This window comes from Lissotriton vulgaris, unplaced genomic scaffold (genome assembly GCF_964263255.1).
Source record: "Lissotriton vulgaris unplaced genomic scaffold, aLisVul1.2 SCAFFOLD_269, whole genome shotgun sequence".
NCBI lineage: Eukaryota > Metazoa > Chordata > Amphibia > Caudata > Salamandridae > Lissotriton > Lissotriton vulgaris.
In genome coordinates this window covers 720,595-744,939 of record NW_028241749.1, presented here as the reverse complement: position 1 = coordinate 744,939, position 24,345 = coordinate 720,595, and the positions used below count along the sequence as shown (strand labels likewise).

Sequence of the window (24,345 nt, the reverse complement as noted above, 5' to 3'; positions counted from 1 at the left end):
AAACTGGTTTAAAAGGTTTTGTGAAAGCAATTTAAAAAGTCCTTACAGTGGTATAATCCATTGTCTAGACGTGCTAGAGTCAAGCACGGTCTTAATGAGATGGCTACAAAATGAAAAATGATAATATAATGCATAAGAAAGGATGATCCTCCTTAGCGAACATAATGTGTTGTGAAACCATAATCCACCTTAAGGTTTTAGTTCTGAATTTAACAGTGTTTAAACGTTGTCATTTTCCAGCTAAGCTATTTCAAAATACTTTTATGATGACCCCGAAGAGCCCCGACTGATAGATCGTTCAAGTGCTCCTCCAGTGGAAAACATGACATTTGCTATGGTGTCCTATTATGTGAAATATTGTGCATTAATCCCTGCTTGAAACATTAGTATTGACAGGCCAAACTGTTTCCCAAAAAGGCATCCCTTTCACTCGATAGGGTAGCAAGACTTTTCACTTAAAGCTGCAAGATACTTTAAATTTGGCAGTTAGGGGCTTCCCCTCTTCTCTTAGAATTGTTTTTTGATTCTTGATATTTTTAGTTGGTTAGTGGCAGATGTTTGGAATAGTTAGGGGGCATGATCAGGTAATTTCCTGTTCAAGTTCACCTTTAGCGTAGCAAGGGTGTCATGGGCATAGTAGAAGCAATGGAAATTAGCCTCCAAATTCCTTGCTGGGCATTAAAAGATAGGTATATTTTGGTGCAGTGGATCCCTCTCATGCCTGGGCCCTGATGCCACTACACTTGCTGCGCTGAGGAAAGCTACGACATTCTACATTTGTCAACATTACCTTATTGGTATTCATTTTTCAGTCACGGAAGTTGATGTATAGTGTTAGCTGCAGAACACTTTGTGATGGCCTGGCTGCACATTGTGGGACAGTACGTTCCAATGATTTATAGATAACATAATGTGTACATATAAAGTGCAAATTCAGCCTGAGGAGTTTCTTGGATATGTGTTGTTACCCAGCTCTACATTAATCATTTTGTTAACCTCAGAATGATGAAAGGCGGAGTGGACCTTCCCAGATTCAAAGTGCTCTAATACATTTAAATGCAGATCCCTGGAGGGAATGCATTAATCCAATAAACCACTAGAGCCAGTGCTTGTTCATAAAACTGAAGTTGTGTGCGGTGATGTTAAATGCGTTTAGTGAGCACAGGAACTCGTCGTGGGTATATTATCTTTCTATTCTACAGGATTGGCTGACCTAGCATACAACAATGTTTTCACAGATGTTGGTTTGTGGAACATTCATGTTAGTAACTGATGATTTCCTATATAGAGTTCTACATCCAAAAAGAGTAAATTAATTTTACGATATTCCAAACTTAGTCACATTAAAGATATTATGATATTTATGTTCATCCTCTGCCCATCTTCCGTATCAAATCAAATCAAAATTCACTTTATTCGATTCAAGTATTAAACCATAAAAGCATGGTACAAGAAGAACATACATCACTTCTACAAAATGATTTAAAAGCCTTTAAAAAACGTTATTTTAAAGATTCAGCCTCGTACTTCATCGTCCAACATGTGCATGGGTTAGAAATGGCATCTGGTTGATCGCAATGAGAGGATGAGATATTACATTGTTTTTCTAAATCTAACAACCCCTTTCATTTATTTAGCTTTACAATCATTCAAAATTTCATTTTCTAAGAGTTGCAATTTAATAAATGCGGGACGGCATTTTCTCAGTCCTAGCTCTTTTAAAATTGGCAAAATCCCTCTTTTCCTTAACAATGTATAAACATTGCAGAAAAACAATGTGAATCGTGGTCTGTGAGGATATATCGATACATGGGCAAGGGTCTACGGGGCGTGACCAATCGTTTATGTTTAGAAATCTAACCGTGTTGTGAAAGTTACCTACGCGTAAGTGTCAATAACATCCTGTTGTAACTTCCCTTTGTATTTTAAATATCATTGTATCTGCCCCAAATTATCACTTTGTTGGGGCAGTATACATTGCTACTCCAGGCATGCTTCCTTTCATACAAACCCATGTATAGATTTGCATAAGAGAGTAAACCTAATCATTATTGCTGTTCTACATTCCCAGTGGTACAGTTCATCCTGATATAGGAAAAGGTTATTCTCAATCTCAAATTTCATCAAATCCAATATCGTTCTTGAATGCTGAATATTGCTAGAGGATTTCATAAACAGAAAAATTCTAAGAGCTTCTAGTCCTTTACAATGATCTATTATGGTATATAAATTAGATACATACATTGTTTGAAGGAAAAAGACCTTTTCCAAAGATACACCCAAGATCTGATTCAGTAAGTCCTTAGTATCTCTAATAAAATAAGGTAAAGTGGAAACCATGGGACTCAAAAAGATGTCAACATATTCTGAAACTCTTTTTGTATGTGACCCCAACCCAAAAATAGTAGGTCTTCAGGTGGGATTTACCGACGATGTGTATCTTTGGAGAAAATAAAATAAGTGGTGTTCGTGAAGTACGAACATTCTTATTCTTCCTCTGTCAACAGATTTTTGCCAAAAAGCATTTTCAATGTACCCTTCGATTGTATTTTGGAATCCTGCAAGCAGCTTATTTCTACACACTTGTAATGATCAGTAATACTCAATTGTTGTCTTCAAAGTCATAATATGCATAACGGGTATAAGAACTGCACATCTGGGGAGTCCTGGGAGGCTTGTGAGGATGCCACCATTCTTTCTTAACCATAAAGTCCTGCAGAATTCAAATGTGGTTCAAAACCTTAATTCAGTCTTTGGGATTCAGTCTAGTGTGATTGATGACTGCATGGCCCAAGTACTCCATGCCCTCCAAGCCTTCCACAGTCACTCAGGACTGAACCATCGGAAGGGATCTTCCGAAAAGAATTAAAAACATGGCTCTTCGACATATAAGTCCTCTGTAAGATTCGGTTTTAAGCCTGCGTGATCTGATATGGGACGGGTAATTAGTTGCAGCATGGGGACATACTGAATAGAATACCATGTGCTTTAGAAACTCATTTATTATTATTTATGAAGCAACTTCCCACCTGATAATGATTCCCTTAGGTTAGCTGAACCTGATTAAGGCCCTAGAAGGGACTCCCATGGGTGGATTCAGAGTTGGGACTCAGGTGAAGTGACACAGGAGAAAAGAGCACCAGATACAGCTCAACTTTGTGTATGTTGCATACGGAGGAGCTAGGCAGACAGCATGAAAGAGCGTTGCGGCCCTCAGTGAAATGCATAACCTTCTGGAATGCATGTGAGAGAGGCCCCCGGCAGACATGCAGGAGTGCTACCCCTTAAGGATGCAGGCTAGTGGGATTCACTGGCACCTGTGAAAGGGATTAGGCAGCAGAGTGGTGAACCAGCATGCATGTGGGGGCAAAAGCTAGGACAAAGACATCACCAGTAGGGTTGAGAAGCAAATAACTAGCTGACTTGGCTAGCATTTACAGCCCATCCTGAAATAATTATTAGAGACTGGCTGAAATTGGGGATTGGACATCCTCCTAAGAAGTGCACGCAAAAATAAATCTCTGAGGAGAGACTGAGAGCAGCCCGTAGTGGAGGCACAGGACGGCAGCTCCCACAAACTTAGATGGAGCCCCTGTCACTACCAAAAACTATAGACCGGTCTCGATGAGCCAAAACCTGGGCCAGACACTCTGTTGACAAAATAAAAGGGCAGGTAAAGGGCACTCAGATTTAAATGATTGGAGATCTGTGTGCACAGGGAGCTGGGCCCTTAATTGAAAATAACAAGTAATAATGAGCAGAACAGTATGCATTGTAACAGGTCGACCACATTATAAAGGACTGTCTCCCTAAATATAAGCAAGGACAGATAAAAGGGAGCGGGGTGCAGAGGTGAGGGATAGTCCTTCATAAATGAACCCCATAGTCCTGGATTGGAATCCCATGATATCCAGCAAAGGATAGTATGGAAATTGACTATGTTTAAGGTTGAAAGGACAAGGACAGAGAACTGTTCTTGCATCCAGATTGAAGGAGCAGAAGTGAACATTGCAAGAGCCTTTTGATGTGGTGGGGGGCAGCCTGCACTTATAAGTGACTTAAGACTGCCACAGAAAGAAAGGCACATGCCAGAATTCTGATCTGTCACGGACAGACCATTGTCAGGTATAGATGTGGCCCCCAGTTGCAGTGACTTAGTCAGATAGCCTCGTGCATCATGGGCCCTTGCCTCTCTACATGCAGAATCGAGTGGAAGTTGATATCAAAATATCAAAATCCTGCTCCAACAAGGAACACCTAAAATATTTGAAGGACGATCCTGCCTCTTCAAGCAGACGGACAGAGAGACAAATGATTTGAAAGATCTAAACCATAAAGAGGATGAAACTATAACCAAAAGCTTCATAAAAGAGTTCTTTCAAGAGCTACATTTGGCAGTAAAAATCCTTTTGAAAGAAGCCCTGAAGTAGGTGAGGAGGTTTACAGAGGAACTAATAAACAGGTCAACATAGTGGAGATCATGATGGACGAAAGAACTTATGAACTTGGAGATTAGAAAGCACATATAATGATGCTGGATGCTCATGTCATCCTCTTAAAAGAGTTACAAGTAGACTTAGAAAACTGCTCCAGACCAATCAATCTTTGCATCAGAGGAGTTTCCAAAAGGATGGAGGGCAAATACACAAAGAAGTTGCAGAGCTTTCTTGAGACCTTCTTGGAGACGTCAAGGGATTGCTCATCCAAATTCAGAGTTCACAGGATGGTATAGAAAAGCTCTGGATAGTGAGACTGCTGGACCTCCTAGCATGGGCACACCATTTCAATGACATAGAGTATGTTTTTGCAGGGAGCTGTGAAAGAGTTCAATATCCTACAAAGGAGCAAAATATAGTTCAGAATGACAGCCTGGTAGTCACACTACAAAACCTGAGCGCTTTAGACCTGTGAAATAATTCCTGAAAAGCCATGATTTAGTCAGATAAACATAGGGGAACCCTTTCAGCATCATCTTTGGCTAGCAAGGGAAGGCAATGGGCAAGAACATTTCTCACAGAATCCTGCACCATCTAGAAAATAAGCCCAATGAAAGAGGGATATGAGTGAAACTAGTGGCGAGACCGGTCAGAAACCAGAATCGAGTAAAGATGTTAGGATCAACACAGCCGGGCCCCAGGATGAGACAGACATGGCAATTTTATTAACCAGCAATAAAACAGCCTAAGAAAGTCAACTCAGAACTGCCCAGGGCCTCGGTATATGCGCCAGACTCTGAAGGTGGACAGAGACAAGGCCTACCAGAACAGGAACATTTAGATGCTTGAGCTGGTATATAAAAATAATTAAATAAAGGGAGGTTAAGAGGTGAGCGAATCTTACATTGCTAAGAATAAACCCTGTAGCAGGACAGGCCAACTGGGGCCAACACAAGTATATCCACTCTTTTATTATAGTGCATAACTTTGAGACAGTCATCATCTTTAGCACAAATGACATTAGAGAATTGCGAACTGTTAAAATTCTGAGTCATGACTTGATTAAGGAGAGGCTACTATACTTTAGGGGAAAGTCAGACTACTCTACTATACCGCTGGGGCTATTGATACAGTAAATGACACGATGGAACATAAAGCATCATATCATAGAACATTCTTGTATAGGTAAAGCATAGGCTTAGACCTACTATTACAACATATATTGTCAGATGCTAGAACAGGTAGAATACTGCATGAACTCTCTATTAGTTATGGATATTGGGTTCCTTCTGGAGACCCATCTCCTGGCAACCGATCAGAGCCGCCTTAGATCCAAAGAATTTCCACACCAGTCCTTCTCATCTGCTATGAAAGCAATAGGAGTAGGCATACTGATGTACTGCACATCCACCTTCTAAGTAATAGTGCAATTGAAAGATTGGGTACAGAGATGGTTGGCAGTTAGAGGCACACATTGTGGCAGACCGCTGACCCTCACAGCAATCTACAGCCCTAATCAGGTAGAGACCCCATTTCTTAGTGGAGGTAGGAAGTTAGACCCATTGCAATCAGGTGTTATCTAAACATAATAATGAATGGGAAGGTTAATAAGACACTTAACCAGTGTGGGGAAACTGTGGTAATTTCAGCCACCAAGTAATTTATTATAGAAATTTGGTTTAGAGGACATATGGTCGTTCAGACACATGCAGGTGATTGATTTTACTCATTACCAGCATCTCATTGTTGAGTTGAGTTGGCTGTATAGAGCATATACCCCTAGGTAAAATGTTGCTGTGTGAGTTAGAGGAGGCACCCAGAGAGACCCATAACTTTGTTGGATCATGGACCACTTTAGTGTAATTTGAAAGACCCATGCCCCCCCCCAGAAAGAGGCAGAAGATATATAATTCCTTATCTACGCCCTGTTTAGTGACCCAGTGCTTGTGAATAACATTAGCCAAAGCATGAAGGAGTATATTAGACTTAGCAACAATAGAGAACTTAGTGCACCAAACCTATGAGATACTATGAAGGCAGTACTGAGGGGCAACTTCAAAGTGAAGGCAGCACAGCTGAAAACATTAGGTGAGCCTTCTTAGTAAAATAGAGGAGCAAATTGAGAGAAGAGGAGGTGATCCACAAATGAACACAATCCCAAAAATATACAGGAAGATGATTGGGATAAGGGGGTAGATAAGCGTGTTGTAAATAGTGGATTGCCTCTTAGCCAAGCTAGATATGTTGTACTTTGAATCAGAAAATAAGCCAGGTCTACCTCTAATGAATTTATTTATGACAAAACAAGCTTATTGCTATATTAAAAAATTTAGAGATGGGGAAGTTTTTTTTCAGTGGCAGTAAGCGCTTGAAAGGTAAACCTAACAGTCCATCATCTCTCTTATACCTAAACAAACTGACCACTAACAGTGCTTCATATAGACAAAATATTTTACTTGATATAGATGCAAAAATCCTAACCAATATAATGACTCCGCATGCAAGCCATTATAAGGAACTTAGTGCACCCAGACAGGGAAGGTATTACCCCTGGAAGGCATATTATGTTGAATCTCAAGGATATTAAGAATAGGAAACGTATGCTGGTCTTCCTGACTGCTGAAAAAGCCCTTGACTGGGTAGATAGGGACTTTTTGTAGAATACACTTGGCAAGATAGACTGTAGGGTAAGATTTGTGAACCAGGTGTTGATAGATTACCGTTCCTCCAGGGCTTTAATTACACTGAATAACATGCTATCCCAATGGCTAGAAAAAGTAAGAGGACAGAGGTTCACACTTTACTCACTCATATTTACACTCAACTTTGAACCAAAAGCACAGTGGATTAGGGGCCGGTCAAACAAAGTGTGTCAAGCTGGGGGGCTACAAGTTTAAACTAACTGTGCTTGCGGATGACATACTGCTTTCTTTAACTGACCCTGTTAGCTCGCTGCTTCCGCTAATGCTAATCAGATGGGACAAATTTCTCAATCTCCAAACACAACATTCAAGACCTTAGTGGGATTGTTTCCTGTTTGGTGATCAAATCCCTAGCAAAATCTAGGGACAGAAACTTAGAATTTATGGAGTACGCAAAAATCACTGAAATCGGAGATAGAGGAACAAACCTGTCTCCGGACCGGGCAAATTGCAGTCCTTAAAATGACTATCATTCCTAAAATCTTGTTTATCTTTTAAATAGTAGTGCAGTGCATAAACAGGAAATACATACCTAATCTGCAAAGTATGTTTGTCTATATGGCAGGAAAAAAAGAGCGAGAATTAGCTAGACTGAACAAACCAAAATGGGGACAAGACAGGATGGACTAGGTGTGCCAAGTTTGATAAATATTACACCTTTGCTACTTAATTGAGTAGACTAGAATGGAAACAGATAATGGACGGTGTATGATTGGTCACACACCAAGCAGTCACTTTATGAGGTCTAATGGATCATGAAAGCACACAGAGCCCCAAACTATGCATCACCTCCTTTGCAGGAGCCACCCAGAGATTGTTGGTGGTGTATGTCTAGGAAGAGGCTTACAAACATATGCGTTTCCTTTCACACCACTGTGGGGAAATGGGAAATTAACACCTGGTGTTGATAGGCAAACATTCAAACATGGAAAGATGGGGGGGGGCTATACACCATTGTGGGCAGGCTTTGTGAGAGAAGGCTAAACCCTTCTAATATCGCCAAAGGGGACTTTAACCTGTCAAAACCTGAGCAATTAAGATATTTTCAAGTCCTGCACTAGTTTGAACAGCTTCTGGTTAAAAACAGATTACAAGATTTTTAGCACAATCAGAGATTTTTAGCACAATCAGAGGCAAGATGGCGTCGGGCTGAGCGGTCGCTGAAGGTTCGCTCCGTTGATCCCTGAGCCTTGCATGACGAGAACCATGCCTAGCCTAGCCTAGCCCGGCCGATCCTGCTTGCAAAAAGGAGACCCTATGGAGAAGCTGTGGTGAAGCAGTGCCTGCAGTCTACAGTCTACAGACGACCTATAGACTATAGACTATAACTATAACTCAAAGACTCTGAAAACTTGATCCGTCGTCCATCGATCTGCGATCTGCCGCCTGCCTACTACTACCCGCAACCTGCATCTGTAACCTGCGTCTGTAACCCATGATCTGTGATCAACTAGGAGGAGAGGTGAGGCGTGGTGGGGGCGAGGTGCTCAGCGAGCACTAAGGGGCTTCAGTCTTAGCTCTTTTCTTTTCTACGCTTATTGCTTATTGCTGCCGTTTGTAATACCACGAAAAACTACCACCCGCCAACTGCCACCCGCAACTCTCCTCTACCCTCCTCCGTCCTTCTTCACTGCCACATCACTGTCACAGCCGTCGCCGCGGTAACTGATAATCCTGCGGCAAGATTCACACAGAATCACCGTGTCTCCGGCGTGTCATCACTGTGATAGTGGAGCTACAATAGTGGAGTGGCGCAATGGTGTGATGGAATAAAGCTGACGCCTGACGCTAGCTCGTGGAGTGCGGGTGTGGCAAAAGAACTCTAAGATCTGTAGAAAGCAGTAAGGAGAGCCGAGAGGATCGGCCACCCGATGCCACTGGCTTCAGGTTCAAGCTCTCCCTCGGCGCGGGATAGACGATCCGGCCCGGATCAGCTTTACGGCCTTACAGCTTTACAATTTTTACAGTTTTAAAGCGTGTGCAAGTGTCATTGGGGGGTACGCTACTTCAAGTGCCTCTGTTGTCAGTAAACCCGGTGATATATTTACTTACTACTAATTACGCAGCTCTACTCTGCTCTGTTCTGGCACCGAACACCACGGCTCCTTTACTGCTCTTTCCCTGCTCTTCTCCTGCTGTCAGGTCTGCCAAAAGCCTGGATCTCCATCATCACTCGCTCTGAAAACGCGGCAGATCCTTAAACACCCTGCCGCTCGGCTGCTCGGTTGGCCGCCTTCTGGGCACCTAGCCTGATACTCGGCTGCTCGGTTGGTTGGCCTTCTCCTGGATACCTGTATACCTGGATACCTGGATACCTAGCCTGATATTTAGTCAGACACTTAAATCATGGCCTGCCACGGCCTGTCACGGCCTGTCACGGCCCGCCACAATTTTCGGTGGGAGACTGAAAGATTGGAGGTCCACCAGCTGGGAAAGGCTTCCCAGGTTCCTAGCTAAGAAGCGCGGCCAGCGGGGTTCTGGAGGCCTTATACATCCCTAAAGGGGGGAAAAAAGAAAACCCCGAGATTTTCTTGTCCAAAAGAATGGTCTGCAATGAGAGCAGGGTCTCAGTGGACAACCGGAGAAAATTTTATGCGGAGTCTAAGCACGTTTAAAAAGAGACTGTTGGTGGGGGCCACGATCGAGATCTATCTCTCTTGCACTGCATATACAACTAATCAATCAATCAATCAGGAGTTTTTTAAAGCGCGACTACTCACCCGTGAGGGTCTCAAGGCGCTAGGGGTGGGGGGGGAGGGGGGGTGCAGGTTCCATTCCATCAAGGAGGGGGTCTGTCGAAGAGCCAGGTTTTGAGGTTTCTTGCGAAGATGGGGAGCGATGTTGTCTGTCTGAGGTGGAGCGGAAGGGCGTTCCATGCTTTGGCAGCGAGGAAGGAGAAGGAACGGCCTCCCGATCTGGTCTTTCTGGTGCGAGGGACCACGGCGTAGGAAAGCTGGGCTGATCGTAGGGTCCTTTGGGATGCGTGGAATTTGAGTCGGCGTAGAGTGCGTTGCCGTAGTCGAGTCTGCTGGTGACCAGGGCGTGAGTGACTGTCTTTCGGTGTTCGAGGGGGATCCATTTGAAGGTCTTACGAAGGAGGCGGAGGGTGTGGAAGCAGGAAGATGAGACAGAGTTGATCTGGCGGTCCATTTTGAGCTCGGAGTCCAGGATGATTCCCAGGTTGCGTGCGTGGTCTGTGGGGGTTGGCGGGTTTCCGAGGGCGGTGGGCCACCAGGTGTCGCTCCAGGCGTCGGGGTTTGGGCCCATGATGAGAACTTCTGTTTTGTTGGTGTTTAGTTGTAGGCAGCTGTTTTTCATCCATTTGGCGACGGCTTCCATGCCTTCTCGAAAGTTGCGTCTGGCGGTGTTGGGCTCGTTGGATAGGGAGAGGATGAGCTGGGTGTCGTCTGCGTATGACACGATGTTGAGTCCGTAGTTTCTGACGATGGGGGCAAGTGGAGCCATGTAGACGTTGAAGAGCGTCGGGCTGAGGGAGGAGCCCTGGGGGACTCCGCAGGTGGTAGGTGTGGGGTTTGAGAGGAAAGGGGGGAGTCTGACCCGCTGCGTCCTGCCGGAGAGGAAGGAGCAGATCCAGTCGAGGGCCTTGTCCTGGATTCCTGCATCGTAGAGTCTGCGTATTAGGGTGCGGTGGGAGACTGTGTCGAACGCCGCTGATAGGACTAACATATCAAACGTATCAACTAACATCTCTGGCGGACAGCAGGAAGAGGGGGTGACCAGAAGTACTATCAAAAGTGCTACCAAAGACGGTAACCTCGGACTTAAGCCACATACATATGTACCAGCGCGCGAACAGCAGACAGCGCTGAAAACAATAAGAGTGGCCAATACAGGAACGATTGCAGTATCAGTATCACTAACCCCAACAGCTCCAACTTGGCAGAGTGAAGGACGGAGTGAAGAACGAGAGAAGGGACAAGAAATGGAGGACGTGGGAACAGGAGGGGGAGCACAAAATGGGCTGAATGAGCTGAATGAGCAGAGCTTACCTCAGTCCCTACCCCCCCTAGACACGCAAGGCACCCAATGTTTTCAAGACACTGAACTCAACGAGAGTGCACAAGGCCCACAAGATTTGCACAGTGCACAGAGTATAAAGACATCACAGCGACAACCTGAGACCAGGGGAGCTAAAGCTAAGGAAATCAAAAACAAAGATCAAGAGCAAGACAGAGAAAAAGAGAAGGAGAAAGAGAAAGATAAGGAGAAGGGAAAAAGGGTCTAGATAAAGAGAAAGACAAAGATAAAGATAAAAACAAAGACAAAAGCATGAGTAATTATGAGAAAAATGAAGATAATGAAAAATCTAAGAAAGATAAGAGCAAAGACAAAGATAAAGGCATGGAAAAGGAGAAAGTGAAAGGGAAGGGTAAGGAGAAGGATATTGAAGACACCGATGAGGTGAAACTAATGGCAAAAAAAGCAAAGCGATTACAAACCATTAAAAATCTGAAAGCAAATGCTAAAACCACTGGTCAGATAGCAGCAACCCAGCCTAGTATTTCTAATATTTTTAGTCCATTACCCAAGGAAGGTGTGAATAAAGCTACATACCGACGGGAACCTATGCAGGACCAATTGGCACAGGGTGGGGAAGACAGTGGAACTAGACGCGCTGAACAAGATGCTGTAGTAGAGGCTGAGCCAGTTATGGGAGAAAGTTCTGCTCGAACCCCGGATCTCGGAAGTCAGGCTGCACACGTCAAACTGGGGAAAATAAGGGCTAGCGTAGCTAAAACCACAACGGCAAATAGTGACCACCCAAATGCTTCAGCTCAAAAACATGGATCCGAACGTTCCTAAAACACAAAACGCCTCCCTTTAAAAAATGCTACAATCAGAAATTGAATTGCACTCAGAGGACTCAGATGCAGATATTTACGAAACTGGCATCTCCACTTCGAGTGGGGCAAGCAACGCTAGTATTTGCCAAGACCAAGTTGCATCAACCCCGGAAGTATCAGACTCCACAGATGTAAGGAAACTGAGCGATCCTGGGCAAGGCATCACCCCAAGGAAAAAACTTGAGAAAAGGAGGATAAGGAATAAAAGACTAAACAAATCGACTTATGAAGAAACCACAGATCAAGGAAGTAATTCGGAACTAATTAGAAATACAAGAAAAAGCTCAACTCCAAAAAGGCTAAATGAAGCAGAACTTGATCAGTATATGGGGAGGAATCGAATGGGAGCGGCTCGCAGCAACATGGAAATTCAAACGGAACAGTAAGGCTGCAGAGCCATCTTTGAAAGATGTACTAAGCTCCATAAGAAAATTCCACAAAGATGTCAAAATGGACAGCCAAAGGAACCATGCCGCCATCCAAAAGCTACAAGGAGCTGTTAAAAAAGTGGTGAGTACTTGCCTAGAGATATCGGAAAGGATGGTGTCAGTAAAAACGCTCACTGACCATCTAGAGAAGGACGCCGCCTCTCTTCAAAGCAAGGACAAAGCACAAGCAGGAATCATAAAGGATTTAATGATGAAGGTCGAAGACCAAGAGAACAGAGCAAGAAGAAATAACCTGCGCTTTCTGGGCATTCCGGAAGGCGCAGAGGGTAACGACACAAGGGGTTACATGACTAATCTCCTTAAATCAGCCCTCCCTGAACTGCAATCCTGGGAAATAGATAGAGAAATACAGCGCGCCCACCGCTTTCCCCTAACCCAGCCCAAACGAACTCAGAATTCACCTAAATACCCTAGGGCAATGCTGGTGTACTTTGGGAACTTTCTTCTACGGGAAACTATCTATGACCTTGCCCGGCCTACAAGCAAGAGGGAACATAATGGCTTCTTATTCTTTGTTAGACCAGGCTTTGCCCATGCTACTGTTGAACGAAGGTGGAGAATGCGGCAGCTATTTACTCCCTTCGAGCAAATTGGCGCAACAGATTTTTTACAAAACCCAGCTCGACTGAAAATAGTTTTTAGGGGAATAACACGCAGCTTCACAAGTGAAATTCAGGCTGAAACTTATTTGAAAGATATCACAGAGACTGCAAAAAGGAAAAACCGATAAACATCAATAACAGTGAAATTCACCACTACGATGGGGACCCGACTATAAGTGTCATACATGAACAGTATGGGGCTACAGGCTAAAAAATGGGAAAGGGGAGGGGAATATTAAGGAATTCTAATCAAATATGATGTAATATATGATTATGTTTGTAACTACAGAGAAACATTTACTTATATAGAGGACTCTCTCCCTATATTTTATATTTTATCACTTGAAGTCACGCAGGGCCAGGGAAGGGGAGTGCACCGAGGCGCACTGACCACACGGATGCCCACACCTGGATCCCACTGGACCGGGGACGCCTCAATGGGTGGTAAGAGGGGGGAGGGAAGACTCAGGTGGGGGATGGTGGGGGGGGAGGTGGGGAAGGGCGGGGAAGGGGGGACGGTCAGGCATGCGTCCAATACTAATCCAGACATGAAGGTAGCTCAGCTTACGCAGGAACACCCATGCCAACGGAAATGTCACAAACAGATGATAAGTAAATTGGCCATAGAAATACTCAAAGATGACAGGAAAGACCACCTAAAAACTAAACTATGACGCCATTAAAAATTGCATCAATAAATATATGTGGATTAAATGATATAAGAAAGCGGCAAAATGTATCTATATGGTTACATTCAATGGGGGCGAATATAATGTCTGCTGGAAACCAATATTGAGGCCTCACACACACATATGTTAAAATCTTTGGGTTTTAAGCTGGTATGCGCAACGACCCAAGGGGCTCGGATAAGGGGGGTGGCTATCCTGGCCAAGGGTCAAGGACATATATTCACTAGAAATAAAACAGATAAAAACGGGCGATGGGCAATTACAGAGCACCAGGATATGGAGGGGAGGAAAATGACGATCTGCGCCATATATGGTAGCAATGATGATGACCCCTCCATCTTTAATGAAATCTCTAATGAACTTGCACATTGGCCACTACCAGTGGTGATCTGTGTATATTTCAATATTAATCTCCCCTGCGACTGGTCCATGAAAGATAGCTGGATCTATAAAGGTCGTAAACCCAAGGTGTTTAAGGCAATAAAAGAACTATATAGCATGCACAGGCTTATAGACGGATGGCAAAATTCTCATCCTAATGATCTGGGCTATACCTTTTTTTCTAACCCACATCGCACACACGCCAGAATAGATTTATTTTTTCTGTCCAACTCTCTAAATTCCCAAAGCAAAATCAATAAATTGCCTAGAGTCTTTTCAGACCATAACCCCTTACTATGCACAGTGGATATGGGTCAAAGCCCGGCTGCGCCTAGAATATGGACCTTTGAGAAATCCCTACTACTTGACCCGAGGTATTGTACACACATGCGGGAATGGATCCCTAATTTTTTACAAGATAATCTTGGTAGTGCCAGAATCAATGTGGTATGGGATGCACTAAAGCCTGGGATCCGGGGGGGAAACACTGCATTACTCATTGAAGGCAACCAGCATAGCTAAAAAAAATGAAGAACCTACAAGAAGACCTTAGACAGGCGGAAGAAGGATTAATAATGGCTACCAAGGGGCACTGTGGGACAGAAGCGATCGAGAGAAAACAAAATCAAGTTGCGATCGCTAGGGCAGCTATTATGGATATCATAACCGCTAAAGCAGTAAAGAAAGCCACAGCAAATCAAGAGATGGTCTATGAGGTGAATGAACTAGTTGGCCATCAATTGGCCGTTCGTATGCGCCAACAGGTGTCCGTCAATTTAATTCAAGAGATAATAGACCCAACAAAAGGCTCAGTTACTGACCTAGAATCAATTAGAGACGCCTTTTTTCAATTTTATAGCACTCTCTATAAAGATGATGGGTGAGACAAGTAAAAAAAAACAAAGGAGTATCTAGACAATGTCAGTTCATCTAGGTTTTGTGAATTGGATCAAGCCATGCTGGAAGAAGACCCCAACATAGAAGAGATAGTTACTATAATTAAAAACCTACCAAAGGGCAAAGCAACAGGGTTGGACAGCTTACCTTCAGAATTTTTTTTAACCTTTCTAGATGAACTAAAAGAAATGTTACTGAAGCTATTTAGACATATCTTTAAAGGGGGACACCCACGTATGTCTTGGTCTAGTACAAAAATAATAATATTTCCCAAAAAAGACAAACCTCCGGAGCAATTAGGGTCTTACAGACCGATTACCCTTATCAATGCAGACTCGAAAATATACTCGAAATTGCTCGCAAATCGTATAGCTCCAATCATCCATAAAGTCATTGCTAATTATCAACATGGCTTTGTGCCAAGAAGATCAACGGCTGATCATGCGCATAGAGTGATCACGTTATTTGATCAGTCAAGGGTTTCAGAAGACCCTATGGCTTTGGTGCTCCTAGACGCCGAGAAAGCCTTTGATAGGGTCTCCTGGCAGTTCTTGTGGTCGGCCATGACTCAGGTTGATATTCCCATGAGCTATACCAAAGCCATACAACAACTATATGTCAACGCGGTGGCTATGGTACTGGTCAACGGCAGCCTCACTAAGGAATTCATTATAACCAGGGCAACCAGACAGGGCTGCCCATACTCTCCCCTGCTTTTTGCTCAGTATCTCGACTCTTTTATACAGAGGCTGGAAAAAAACAGGGAGATAGAACCTATTATATCACGAGATCTTTCTACTAAAGCACTTGCCTACGCAGATAATATTGCCATTGTTACCACCAATCCAGAAACAACTATGGCTGCTATTACAAGCGAGGCAATAGAATTTGGTATAATCTCGGGATATGCTCTTAATCAGGGAAAAACGCAAATTGTGATTAATGAAAGAACCAAATTTACAGACTCTAGAGTTAAAAATAATACAACCTACCTAGGGATTTCAATCACAGCTAAACTAGAAGACTTGGTGGAAATTAACGTAAACCCGATATTGAAGACTATGCAGAATGATCTTCACAAACTAGATAATTTACATCTATCGTTGATAGGTAGAGTTAATGCCATAAAGATGGTCTTTTTCCCAAAACTCCTCTATTTATTTAGAGCCATTTGCTTAGAATTTCCCGATCACTGTCTAAAATCCATGGAAAGCACTTTCTCTAGATTCATCTGGGCTTACTCCCAACCCCGACGTGCTTATAAATTCCTCACCCTTCCAAAAGAACGGGGTGGACTCGCTCTTCCAAATTTGAGAGCTTATTACTGGGCTGTTGTATTACTCAAAAGCCAGGAATTGCTTCAAATTGATGGGGACGAGGAGAGACCTCGGGAAGGCCAGCCAACTATTTACGATCTAATGATAGGAGACAAAAGCACAGGGTACCTTTGGCGCCATCTGTATGATAGTTATCACAAAAAAGTGAAATTTAAGACTCTACTAAATGAATATAAGATTGCTAAAATGATTAGGAAAATGCAGGGCATTGGGCGCGTCTCATATTACACACTCTTTAAAGATAACCTCGATCTACCGGAAATATTTCGGGACACTTGTATGAAGAAATGGGAACCAGCTGGAATAACACACTTTGGCTACTTGGGATCTTCCACTGGGCTTCTCTCATTCAAAGAACTTGGAGAGAAATTCCAAATTGACTGTCGGGATTTCTTTAAATATCTACAAATTCGAGACAATATCAATAGAAGAAACTTGGGAGGAATCACTGCTCAAAAGTTTGATCTATTTGAGAAACTGTCCTCCCTAAAGCTAAATTCTATTAGTGAAATCTATACTCTTTTAAACACTATTTTCTCTGATGATTTAGGAAAAATTGCCCTTAAGTGGCATGATAAAATTGGTATATCCCCCGAAGACTTTACCAGAACCTATGACATGTCTCAAGCATGTCTTATGTCTACTAAATTGCAGGCGCAATTTTACAAAACTTGTTTCATGCTATATTATACTCCTGATAAAATTGCTAAGTGGGGTTCGGGCAAAGGAACATGCTGCCCTAGATGCCAGATCTTCAATGCGGACTGTGCACATATATTCGCCACCTGTGACGGTCTAATGCAATTGAAACAAGAGATTGAGAGTTTTGTTTCCTGTGTGTTGAAAAAACCTATCGAGCTGACAGAGGAAATGATCCTTTTAGGGGCCACAGATCCCAATCTGAGAGAGCAAGGGGCTGAATTTTTGTTTATAACGATGGCTGTCCTAAGGATTTGTATTGCATCCGCATGGCTAGAAGAGCTAGCACCATCATTTCAACAATGGCTTGCAAGGTTATTAGCGACCTATGGACTTGAAATTGCAATCTATAAAGGGAAGGGTAGAAGGAAACGTAACCAAGGGTTGAAAATATGGGCCCGCTGCTGGAATGGTGTCAATTTCAAGGTAACAATCTATGAAATACAGAAATCTATGTTATGTGACGTTTGTCGTTTGGTAATCTAGAATTGGTTGGAATATCGATTTAATGGATGAATTAGGTCATTGTATAATTTGATTCTGTAGGAAATAATTCCTTCTTTTTTTCTTTTTTTGTAAATTCTGCCTGACCAAGGGGAAGGGGGGGGGGTCATGAGTGCAAAATGTAAATATGTTTATTTATGTATTTTGACATTATGACAAAAACAAATAAATACATTTAAAAAAGAAAAAAAAACAGATCACAAACCGCTCTCCACCGTTTTGAGAAACTCTTTGTTGACTACAATGATGAGGGATATTGAATTTCCTGCATTTGTTTACTGAATACCCTGAAATCAGGAGAAATATTTTGGTTCCAGAGGGCCTGTAGAGGGAATTGTGGAAAATCCTTGACCGAGAACAGTGAGATGACATTCTTACAAAAGTCAACCCCTTCACAGGAAATATGAGGGAAAAGAGGCTCTTTTTAAGATCTGGCACTATACACAGGCAAAACTGGGGACACCCGGGCAGGCATCTTGGTTTGGAGAAAATGTGTAGAGCTATGGACACCTGCACAAATGTTAAGGCCTAGCCTGGTGTGGTCATTTTCGAAGGTGGTAGTGAAAACTATTGAAGAAACTGCTGGATCTTGCATAGTGGAATGCCTGAAGGTCATTTGTGCAGTCTTACATAGTGGAATGTAAGTAAGTGGTGGAACTGCTCGCATAATGCTTCCCCATGTATGTGATTGTTTAAAAGTCTTTGATGTCTACAACTACTTGGCCGACCCCCTAAATTGGGGAATATCCCTGTTTGATGTATTGTTGAATGCAAATTTGCTGTTAGATCAATGCACTCTACCTGTGATTAAAATCAATAAAACGATTTTTTTTTAAATCTCACGTGCATGGGTGGGCATTCCATAATGAAAAGATACTGGCAAAAACTTTCACTGAGTGAAATCCGTGTATTGTCAATGGTATTTTCATATTGTTAAAGTTTTGGCCTATTCCTATCCAATGCAGTGGGTCTACTGACAGGAAGGGTACTTTTTCTATCAGGAGAAGCGTGGAAATATTGAATGGTGGGGCTTTCACTGGAATTTCTGCAGTTTTCTGTCAGGGGAACGTGAAGAAATTAAGATTTAAGGGGCACATGCATCAAGTGATTTTGGAGTCGCAAACGGTGCAAATCGCAAAATTCGGCCGTTTGCGATTCCAAAATCACTTTTTGCATTAAACAATTTTTTAGAAATCGCAATTTTTAGCGATTTCTAAAAATGCGATTGCATTTAAGGAATCGCATTTTTGCGATTCCTTAAATGCAATGCATGAATGTTTTAAAAAATGCGAATTCGCAAATAGGGGGAGCAAATTAACACGAGGGTGAACCTCGTGTTAATTTGCGAAATCTTTCAAATATGCTCAAAAAAGCATTTTTGAAAGTGTCATGTTACACACACACATGTCCTTTGGACATGTGTGTGTGAAACTTGCACTTAAAATAGTATTTCAAGGGTGCAGGGGAGATCCTTTGGACCCCCCTCAGCACCCTTGAAAAGCATTAACAAATTGCGATTCGCAAAATGAAAATCGCAAAATGTTAATGCCTTTTGGCCCGTAGGAATCAATGGGAAAGTTTTCCTTAATTGCGATTCGCAAAATGTGAATCGAAATTAAGGAAAATTAAGAATTCGCAAAAATATTTGCGATTTAATCATGCATTGCCGTTTGCGATTTCTAAATTGCGATTCCTTAATTTTCGCAATTTAGGAATCCCAAACGGGTGCAATGATGCATGTGCCCCTTTGTACCTACACTTTGACATTTTCAGTGCATTCCTGTTAATCAAACGAGCTGGGGATCATACAAGCTGCATCATCCCAGATTTCCCTCTGTAGCTACTTTATGACAAATATCTAGGGTTGGTAGTCAACATGGGCTCAAATACTGCAGAAACACCTATGAAAGCCTTTCCTTCTAAAACATTACCTGATGTCCAGTGTTGGGATATTGATTCAAAGTTACTTTCTAATACCTCCACCCATGGAAAATCAGGGGAACACAGATATGGGTCAAGCCTTGGCAAGTTGTGTTCCAGTGGAAGGAAAACTGGCTGGGAAAGCAATCAATTTAAAAACAAATGCTACAAATCATGTCCTTTTCAAAGCAATCTCCTTGCCAACAAATCAGTGAGAAAGTTATGGCCCCAGGTTCTACAAACCTTAGGATGCTTAGATGATATATGGGTGTGGTATGATTCCAGACATAGCAAGGGCCATAACTACAAAAAAGACAGGTACCCTAAGCAGGGTTTCATATGCGATAAATTATTGAGAAAAAGTACATTGAAAATTAAAATAAAATATCTCCACTTTTGTGTTAGTTGTTCATGTTTTAATAGGATAATGGTGTGGGTTTGCGCCAATACATAACCAGAATGTGGTGGGGGAAACTTATAGCTTGTATAGGTGTGCAAAGATACCAAAGAAGCACATGTGCTTGAATAACCTATCGCTGTTTAACAAAAAAAAAGATCTGCCACACAGGTGTGCAAACAGGCAAAAAAAGAGCGGTACCTACTACCAGGCTCAATTCAAAGACATTCTATTCACGCCCAATGCATACATGAAAGAATCACCTTCTTTAGTTACTTAGACTACTAACACCCAAAGTACTAGTAGGTTACACATATCGAGTGCAGGATTATTCTCAAAAGAGGATTTAATAATCATCCATTTTGCATTAGAATTGAGGCCTATAAACATTTGTCCGTTTAAAAGCAATAGACGGATCATGGCCCATTAAATTCTCACTGATTAGGACCATCTCAGCAATCTGCGACTTCACCTCCAGGCAGGGCAATAGCCACTTCCCACCAAGATTACAATTTATCAAGTAAAGTGTCTTTCTGCCTCTGATGAGAGCGATATTTGGAAATATGAGGATCCATCTATTTACAAATAGTGGAGAACTCCTTTTTTAGGCGACGCCTGTTCCTACCCAGACACTCTGACATATATAGCTCACCAGGAACTCTGTGTGGGATGTATTTCCAATGTCATGGCCCCCTTCTAGGTGGTTATATGTTGGGTCACGAGTGGATCATCCATCAATAAGTTTATTATAAGAGATTGCTTTCAGTTGGATGCGGCTCACAGGATTAAATAGATGTCAAATCGATGTTCTGTGCTCTTGAGAGACCAAATCTATATAATGACCCTTATAGCATTACTAGAGCACATATGACATTAACTTAATTTAGTTTCTATGCTTACAGTAAAGACATGAGGGAGCTGAAGCAATTAGTTAAACCTACAGTTCCTGCGCATGCTCTGGTGAAATCCACCCCATAGAAGGAGCCATATCTGGCCACGGTGAACAGTATAAACGCTAAATATCTCTTGACTAGATTTAGGTTAGGCATGGTATACGGCTTGCTTGCTACTTGGACGATGGCATAAGGTTGACAGACTGCCATTGTGTGGGAGTGATTCAACGTAGCATTGGACACTATGAACTTTGTACATTTTTTGTAGATGTTAAGCTTTTAGGGGGCCAAATTTATAGTTCCACATTTAAGGGGTTCATGTTATACTTTACACCTTTTTACTTTGACAATTATCTACAGAGCATATTTGCTGTTCTGGGGATGGCTTTTCTGAAAGAGCCCATTAAATTGAGATTATTAATGAATTGTTACCACTCCTAATTTGGAGTTCTGTATTAATTATTTTGTATGTATTCTTCTAGTGGTTCTAATCAGTGTATTTGGCACTATTATATGATATGTATTGCTGTGATGTATATTTATTGCTTCTGTATGGTTCATTTTCTAATAAACCGAATGAAAGTATTATCATGATGATGAATAGACTGGAGCCAATGTGTTCACTATCTTGCTTTGTAATGGTTATCTTGTGAGATAGAGATGAACACCATTTTTAAAAGATTCAATAGTTCTATTTTTTTTCACAGGTGGTGCAATATGGAAGGCTCATTATATCACTCCAAAATTTCACCCAGAAGGGGGCGTTGGCTGTTTTAATGTAATGTTTTGCCAATGTGATGGTCCCTTTGTAGCCCATCACTACCCTCCATTGCTCTATGACCTGTCCAAAGATCCCTCTGAGGCTAAACCCATTTCTGAAGATACTGAGCCCCGTTTCCTCGAGCTGATAACAAGAATTGACCAGGCCGTAGCAGACCATCAGAAGACCATAACGCCCATTCCTCAGCAGCTCTCTATGTATAATGCTATGTGGAAGCCCTGGTTGCAGCCATGCTGTGGTATATTTCCATTTTGTTGGTGTGATGCTGAAGGTGACCTTGATCAGACTATTGCTTAATGAAGGAAACTGTCTTTTTCTAGTGTCCACATAAAGTATGTGAATTTACATAATTGCATTTGTCAAATTCTATGTTAAGTTACACATGCTCCAGCTGAGCCTGAATCCAGAAACTGTTTACAATAAACGCTATGGTTGAGTTTTTAAACTAGGCTATGTATTGCCCTCTGCTAATATTCACAGAAAAATAAGAGACCTCAACCAGTTTCATTGGTAGTTAGAACACTATAGCAAATGTTCAGGAAATCCAAATAGTTCAGGTGGCTAGTATGAATTTTTTTTTTTAAACTCGGATAGAGCTGGTGTTGACTGTACAATTCTCATACATTGCAAAGTTTACAATAAATTGGAACATATTCCTTATTTGAGATGATTTTCCAGGGGGTGAGGGGAGCAAAAGTGCAAACCATAATTTTTGTTTGTAAACCGAGATTGGAAAACAGCTCTCCTGAATCCACAGTAGGCAACACTCATTTTTGTCGTCCCCTAATAATCATCCAATAAAACTGTCCCATTTTGTTGCAAATTGTCTGGGAAATTCCTCGTCAAAGTCTCTTTATTATTATCATCACTTGAGTTTAGGGCATGGGCACAAGCAAACATTTTTCCAGGGGCCACAAATCATGGCCTTTGGTCTGTCTGTCAGCAGGTTGGTGGTCGGGCCAGGATGTTTAGGGGGGGTGTAAGATGGGCGTAAAGGAAGCAAAGCACGTATATCTAGTGGCTGAATTCCATAATGTGAAACCCCAAAAAACTGGGATCAATCCTGGCTTTCTCACTTTACCAAATTGTCTGATCCTAGGCAACTGCTTTTTCAACTGTCTATTTTTTCTTCATGATCACATATAAGTGGCCCTTGAAATACATGAGTTGAGGATGTGCATTGTGCCTACCGTCCTACCTGTGGTAATGAGCCAGGGGTTAAACTTCTATGGGTGTTGCCTGAAAGTAGGAAACTACATTTGTCCAATTCCTTGCGGCACAACACCTGGATAATCCCCTTTGCTTGGTAGTCAACGCGTTTCAAACCCTAATTGTTTGAGGGTTCTCCTCAGGACTTGGACATGGTCTTTAGTTCTTCACAGACGGCGTGAAACACGTCCGTTATCTGTGAAGAGATGGTGCGCAATCCTCCGTATGTGATGTGCTGTCGAAAGCTTGTGAGTGCAGAATCTGTTTGAATGACTGCCAACCCTCCGTTGCTTTAAATTCTTAGCAGGCTCACACTCCAATGAAAATCGTCAGTGCAGCTCTGTCATGCATGACGAGATATGCCAATATAGTCCCCCTTAGCAGACTCGAACTCCAATGAATTTTAACCCCTGGCTCATTTTCACAGGCAGGACGGCAGGCTTAGCTTGCAACAAGATATTGTCCTCCTAGTGTATAACGGTAATCTAGGACTGGTTTAGTTGATACATATGTGTATATGTTGTGTTCATGTAATGATTTGTGTAGTAGATCTTCCTTACCAATTTGTTATGTTTCATGTCATTATGAGTTTTGTATGACATAGTGTTCAATGCCTGATACTGTTGTTTTGTTACACATGTGATTCTTTTCTCAAGACATTTATAAAGAAGATTACTTGTGTTGTATATTCAAATAATTTGAATTAAGCTTAATGAAGCCAGTTAACCTAAGCTTCATGTGAATAGCTTATGGAACAGTCAAATAAACAGCATCACAATGCTGTTAATGAACAGGAGCCCGTATTGTAAAGGGCGGTACTTTGAGTTTCACTTTGAGTTTCACTGGTGTAGTGAAATCCTTTGCTATCTTCAGGGGTTCCCCATTAGTAACCCAATTCACAAATCCTCTTCCTTGTCTAATCTAAGCACAAGAGCAACAGAACTTTGCATGTTGATGTTTGACATAAGAAAAAAATCTAGAATACTAAAAGGTAATCTTCATTACTTGAAGACCACACTTTTCTTGTCACAGCCTCAATTCTTTGAGAAGTGTTTTTGCCGCACAGCCTTGCATGTTTTTTATAAAAAAAATCCGAAATGTTTTATTTATTTATTCCCAAAACAATATTCTCCCTTCCTAGTTTAGGAATGTTGCACCTAATACTCAGTAAGAGTTGTGGTACGCACAAGGTTTATATCAGCGGAGCCTCTGCCGGTGTAAACCTCTGTACTGGTGACCCAACCATCAAGGGACCACCAGATCACAGTGAAGGTTGTATCACCTCACTGAGGGTGGTACTACTGTCACTCTTTTTCCTTGCCAATGTCTAGCATGGCAGACACAGGCAGAGAAAATGCAGAAAAACTCCCATTAGCAGGGAGAAAACTCCTTGTACCTACGCAGCAGCGCTTTAAACAAATCCACTGTGGAAATAGCTCCCTTCTTGGCAAAAAGAGTTCAATCCGAGAGCCGAAGATCTCTACATAGGTAGTAGGTCGCCTGCCATGGTGGGACTGAACATGATTTCTGCCACCCAGAAGAGCTTAGACTCATAGCAGTGAAATTATTGCTAAGTAATCAGGA

General features: G+C 42.2%; 1 protein-coding gene across 1 annotated transcript in view; it reads left to right on the top strand.

The window, feature by feature from the left end:
* The window catches only part of LOC147669893 (arylsulfatase H-like), a 528,148-nt gene extending 506,299 nt beyond the window's left edge, over positions 1–21,849 (top strand). Inside the window, exon 10 of the mRNA XM_086948172.1 lies at positions 21,479–21,849. Within this exon, the coding sequence (XP_086804298.1) occupies positions 21,479–21,849 (371 nt within the window). The remainder of the gene's footprint in view (positions 1–21,478) is intronic.
* The last annotated feature ends 2,496 nt before the right edge of the window (positions 21,850–24,345 follow it).